At 34.8% G+C, this 6,361-nt stretch overlaps 1 protein-coding gene across 5 annotated transcripts; it reads left to right on the top strand.

The window, feature by feature from the left end:
* Positions 1-259: 259 nt before the first annotated feature.
* Positions 260-6,361, top strand: LOC18430586 (nuclear transcription factor Y subunit C-5). 5 transcript variants are annotated; one of them, XM_088857173.1, is made up of 9 exons: positions 362-399; positions 482-525; positions 633-773; positions 906-1,026; positions 3,701-3,768; positions 3,867-4,061; positions 4,166-4,297; positions 5,587-5,676; positions 6,067-6,361. In XM_088857173.1, the coding sequence occupies exons 3-9, from the start codon at positions 654-656 to the stop codon at positions 6,067-6,069; spliced, it is 729 nt and encodes a 242-aa protein (XP_088713299.1). In that variant the 5' UTR covers positions 362-399; positions 482-525; positions 633-653; the 3' UTR covers positions 6,070-6,361. The 5 variants fall into 5 exon arrangements, with proteins under 5 accessions (XP_020520742.1, XP_020520743.1, XP_088713299.1 ...); XM_020665083.2 differs by lacking the exon at positions 482-525 and having other exon boundaries at positions 260-399; XM_020665084.2 differs by lacking the exon at positions 482-525 and having other exon boundaries at positions 340-481.

Here is a 6,361-nt window from a genome sequence, read left to right on the forward strand (position 1 = left end):
GTAGAGAAAAGGTAACTAACAGTTATTTCACAGTTGGAAAATATTTACCAATGGGAAATGCATGCCCCTTTTTCCATGTTTCCCTTAAAAATGCAAAGAGAGTTGAAAAAAGAGGGAAATTAGGGGTGGTGAATAAGGTGGCGAATATTCCTCTGGTGAGGGCTTCAGACTCCCCCTACGCTATGTTGACAAAGTACACTAAAATCCATATGCACGTTTGCACTTTTTACAAACTGCTTTTCTATTTTTGACGCCACCTCAACTCCTACACCCTCTCTCAAAGATCCTCCCTCCTCCACTATTCTCCCAACCTCTATAAATTGGGCCATTGACGCCATTGAATCCATCAATCTACTACATTTCCTCTCTCTCTTTCTCTGCATATCTTGTTCTCTATAGGTAACTCTTTCTCTCTTTCTTTCTCTGCATATCTTGTTCTCTATAGGTAACTCTCTCTCTCTGCGTTTCTCGTTCTCTACAGGTAAGTCTCTCTCTCTCTTTCTCTGCATTTCTCGTTCTCTATAGGTAACTCTCTCACTCCCTCTCTCTGCGTTTTTTCGTTCTCTATAGGTAACTCTCTCTCTGTCTCTCTCTTCTGTGTGATATACTGATAGTTATCCCTGTTTTCGCAGTAAGAGAAGGAAGTGGAAATTATGAATGCCAACCACCAAATGCAGTTTCAGGCATCTTCATCCTCGTTTACTCCTCACCCCCAGACTTTCATACCCACTCCTCCTCACATGCTCTTCCCTCAGCAAAACTACCAGCCGGAGGTCTCTCTCTCTCTCTCTCTCTCTGCATATATCTACATACAGTGCCATTCATAATGAATTTATGAGTTTTTTTTATTTGATTTTGGTTTCCGATTTGATTAACTTGTTGAGTTGGTTTTGTATGCAACTTAGGGGGGGCAGTATCAAGTGGGGGAGAGCATCATGTCCCCTCGGATTCATTACATACTCATGCAAAAGCAACATCTACGCTTGTTTTGGCAGCGCCGAATGATCGAAATGGAACAAATCTCTGGTTCTCTCTCCCTTTCTTTCCTTCTTTCTTACTATCTCAGTGGTCATAAAACTACGAATTTTAATGAGTCCTGAAGCCTAAGAAATTTCAGGAAAACTTTGACTTGTTTGTCCTAATCTAAGCCCCTTCACATGTATTGGGGAGCTACAAGGGTAAGAATAAGATATGCCACGGGTGCATGTTATATGGTATTGCATTGCAAATCGACTGTCCATTTTTGTAATAAATGGTTCAGCAAAAGTGGGTGTTGTCAAATTCGCTTCGCTTCGGGGGAGGCTGAAGCCTTTAGATTTTAGGCCTAGGATGAAGCAAAGCTTGGTGTTGTCATTTCAGTCAAATTTAGGCTGCTTTGGCCAAATTCGGGTATGCTTCGTACCGATTTGGCGGCAGCTTCAGCTTCTACAGCCTAAGCAAAGAAATAACTACATAAAATTATTTTTTTTCATTTTTTTATTTTTCTAAAATATTTATTTTAATTTTTTTTTCATTATTTTTATATATAAATATCTAATTTATTTATATTACATTAAAAAAAAAGCCTGAAATCATCCCCTGAATCGACCGAACCACCGAATTGTTTCATTTTTCTCATCAAACCGAAAAAGACTCTGAAGAAAATCTAAGTATGCAGAGACCAAATTAATGGTTTAGGAATGGCATTTCTCCTAAATATTCTTCTTGTTTTATATATATATATATATATATATATATATATATATATATGTATATGTATTCTTTTAGTATCATTTTGCCTGAGGTTTTTGATCATGAAATGACTGCATGGGTTACGGATAAGTTTTTGCTATGAACTGCCAGGCTGGCCTGTCGGAAATCTCTACAACTTCCGGGGAAAATGGTCAGAAAATAGGAGGACCTACAGTTATTTTTTAAAATTTAGGCCTCCATAAGAAATATGTTTATATAAAGCGACATTTCTTCTCTTCATTTTTGAAAATTCCTTGAATTGTGAAAATTCATTTTTGAAAATTCCTTGAAAGTTCCTTGTTAAATGCTGATTATTCAATTGTGGACATTTGCGTTTTCTATAAAACCAAAATACATCAACTTCTCATGAAAGTTATGCAATTGAAAAGATGAAAATTTAACGTGCATGCTTGAGTGCTTCAAAGATTGATAGGCTTCCTCTTTCATAAAGGTTCTTTTTTTTTTTTTGGGAGTAGCTCTGAAAATTTGAAAGTCACCATGTGATTTTTTTTTTTGGGGATTTATTATTGAATAATTGCAAAATGTCTTGATTTTAACAATTCAGGAAGTCTTTCATTTATTGTAGCTCCTAAATTTAACCTTCCTCCGCCAATAATATTGGCTAACCCTGGTGTTAGTGCTCATTTACAAGAATTACTCCCTTTTTCTTGTAGAGAATTCTATTTTACTTTATTTTGCTAAGGTTAGTCTGGTCATTTGGTAAGGGTAAAATTAAAATTTTCACAAAGTGACAAAAGGGTATTTATTAAGTCATGCAGTGTCGATGCAAACTAATAAATGGCGAATACCTTTAACTTAATTAGACTTGTCTTTTACTTACCTTGTCATGCATCACATGGTTATAACGTGGACCAAGAATGTATAGTTACTGTTATAACGCCCCGTTATAGTTGCTAAAAACCGTCTTTTATATTCATAAATGGTATTCCTCCTAATGTATAAACACCCATCTTATATTATGGGAAAGTATATAATGGGGAAAGTATATAATGGACCATTTACCTTTGGTTCAAGCTTTTCAAATATAATAGTAACAAACAATGTTTATGGTTCCCAATTGTACAAAAGGCAAACATGCAATGCTCCTTGTTCTTGCTATTGTTTTTAACAATACCAGTTGATATCTGATATTCTTCCCTGAATCATACTGTTATTTGATCCCATTTGTTGTGTTATAATGCTTACTATATGTTTTTACTCATTTGTTTTATATTTAAATGCTCCACTATACTAAAAGATTAAAGAAGATTAAATTATGCTTTGAATCTTCCTGTTGTTATTGTAGTAATGTCTTTTACCATTAGATGGGTGTATCAAATCCCTAATCAAGTAATTATACCTTGGTCTTTTATTCTAAAAGAATTCATCCCAATATATTTCATATAAATGTATCAGGCCTTTGACCTTAGCCTGTTGGTTTTTAGGGGTATGCTAAATATTGTAAAGATCTATCTAGTTATAAAATCAGGTAAGTTTTTTTATGAGTCAGCCGACTCATCCATTTAAATGAGCCATCTCTCCAAATATCTACTTTAGAGATGGATTTTAGATCTAAAATTTTAAAGATGGTAAGTCTAAACCATGATGAACATAAATCTAAAAGCGAATAATATATATTTTTTTAAAATGATTTTTTTATATATTTTCATGCCGTTAAATTAAATATTTTTTGGGGGCTGTGATTCTTTAACATCCATCTATATGATGATGTTTAGTCTGTAAGGGGACGCTATTGCAGAAGTGTGTACTACATAGTTATTCGAAGACGGGTAATTTAATTTCTTATAAAACCAGTTGACATACCCTCACTTTTGAGATTTTGGGATTTGGCTGAATGGTTAAGGGTACACAACACATCCATGGTTTGAATTCCACAGAAAGAAGGAAAATAAAAAGGGTAGGTACATTCATGATTTATCTTAGTAGGAACGCTTGTGTTTCTTTGCAGAGTTCCGTCAACATCAGCTCCCTCTTGCTAGGATAAAAAAGATCATGAAGTCTGATGACGACGTCAAGGTTAGTTTGTTTTGAACTAAAGCTGTAATTCCCAAAGTAAAGAAAGGCAGAGAGTGAAAGATGTGCTTTTGTTTTCTCAAATGTTTTATATGTAACAGATGATTAGTGCTGAAACCCCGATTCTTTTCGCCAAAGCCTGTGAGCTCTTCATACTAGAACTGACATTGAGGGCGTGGTTGCACACCGAGGAGTGCAAGCGGCGTACTTTACAAAGGAGTGACATCGCTGGGGCCATAAGGGCAGGGGAAGTCCTCGATTTCCTTGTTGATGTTGTTCCCATGGAAGAATTTCGGGTACATTAGTTAATTATCATTTTGGTACTCAATTCCTTTTGCTCCTCTTTAAGTAAAATTTGAAATAATCTTATTGAAGCTAAAACACATTCTTGTGTTTACAGGGCGTTCAACCTTTCTTGTGTATGCAGGATGATCAATTTGGAGTGAATTGGTCAGGAAACGAGTCCCTTCCTTACAGTGGAATGCAGTTTCCTAAAATGAATCCTCGACCTTTTAATCAAATTCTTCCTGAGGTATGTCTCAAGCTCAGTAACAAGCTTGACCAAATTCAGGAAAACAAGTGTCTAGAACTTCAATTGTTGCCACAGAGCATCAATAAAGATTATAAAAACTAACCACCTCTGATACTGTTAAAACGACGACGACAACATTTATTACCTACAATAACATTTGATGGTACTGGTAGTACTACTAATACACTACTACTGTAGTTTTTTCTTAGTTGATAGGCAAAGATGGATTTAAGCATGTAGCCTAGGATAGAGAGAAGGATCTCCCAACTGCAAGGCGGTACTAATACAACTAATGTTGTCACCTAAGACGTAGTTTGGAACGATCAAGTCGTGTATTCTTGTCTACGACATTTCACAAATCAAAGTATAATTTTTTCTTTTTGTTTCTTTGACACAAGTCAGGTTCTATGCAATTTGCCAAGTTTTCGCAAATTTGGCTTCAAACATGAACAGAAACAAACCATTCATGGAAGAGTCCTAGGATTGGCGAGTTAAGAAATAGTGCAATTCATGTTTCACAGTCTGTCCAAACTGGGCCTAACGTCAAAAATGTAACCTAGAGTTAAAATAGGAACAACTTGGTTGGTGTTGTTTTTTTTTTTTTTTCTTTTTTTTTTAATTGGTTAATTGCTTAGGGTTTTATTTGATTACTATTTGTCAAAGTTATTTTCTGGGTTTCTATGTTTTACTTTTAGGTTGCTCTTCTGAGTAAAATATAAGGAATTATCTCCAAGCTAAAAAATTGATTATTTATGGGAATTGAAATGCGTTATTTTTTTTAGTACACTTCCAAACTCCAAACAATGAAAATTATGAGTCAACTTCCATGGGTATTAGGTTTCTGCCCCTATAATTCTTACGTTGTATTCGTGAAATATACATTGGAAAACATTTCAGAGAACTTGTCCTCATTGTTTTGGGTTATGTTGTTTGTTTGAGAACTTTTATGGACATCTCTTTGGTCGGTACCGACCGTGACTTCTCTGTGTTTGTGTTTAGGATTGTCCTGTTATTTTTAACACCTGGGATATGAAATCAAGAGCCCCAAACCTCTTAGCTTTGGGAGTTTTGGTTCTCTTTGGATGGACAAGTATATGATTTCAACTTGCAATCTTTGAAAAGAGCATTGAACTAGTTAAGACTGATACTGCTACAAGGCATTTACTACTCCATTATTATCTGCTACGATTGTTCCGAATTTGTCATTGTTTACATGAGTCATTGATGCCTTCCGGTATCTCCGATCGTATAGTTGTTCTACTCCATTTTTTAACTTGTGTATTTTTCAGGATGTTACCAGTCGTCAACATGAAATACCTCAACAGATGATGTTACAACAGCCCTTTTTCTCTAATTCTGTTATGTACGATCCTCCACAGGTAATTGCATTACTCTTACTTTCTTCATTATAATTGAGGTTCCATAATATTCAAAAATGCCAATATTGAGCTTATATATTTCTTTGCGCAAAGGATCTCAATATTTGTTTCTTACACATCCTTTTTCTAGTGTCAGTTAATAAAACATAAGTAATTGTATTCAAAATTTTCTTTTTTAGGCCAATGTTTAACTCATTGTTTCATTAACATTCTTTTTTCTTGCTTTTCAAACCCCGAACACCTAATTATGTGGGCTTGTTATACAAAGTTGCAGTATCTGCCACTTACAAGCCATCCAAATATGCCCATATGATTTTGGGCCATAGGGTTATTATTTTCCAAAAAAATAAATAATAATGCTGATTTCATTTCCCTTTGTGAACCTTGCAGTGAATTTGGAGCAACAGGTCGATAATAAAAGAGTTGAATGGCTGATAGTGCAAGGGATTGAGGCATTGACCTAAATAAAAATAAGGACTTATTACTAGTCTATATTCTAAGAACTGAAGGTGTCATATAACCAGCGCCTATTATTAATGCATAAATTGGGGTGGTTGCTGTCATATGATACTAACTTTTGAACTTACTATTCGACTTTTCCTTTTAATATATGAAGACAATGAGACATAGTTTATATGTTTAATTTGGAGTATTATGATGGGATATATATTTTATGCTTGTGTTA

Source organism: Amborella trichopoda, chromosome 13 (genome assembly GCF_054954075.1).
Source record: "Amborella trichopoda isolate Santa Cruz 75 chromosome 13, AtrichopodaSantaCruz75HAP2 v2.0, whole genome shotgun sequence".
Taxonomy (NCBI): Eukaryota; Viridiplantae; Streptophyta; class Magnoliopsida; order Amborellales; family Amborellaceae; genus Amborella; species Amborella trichopoda.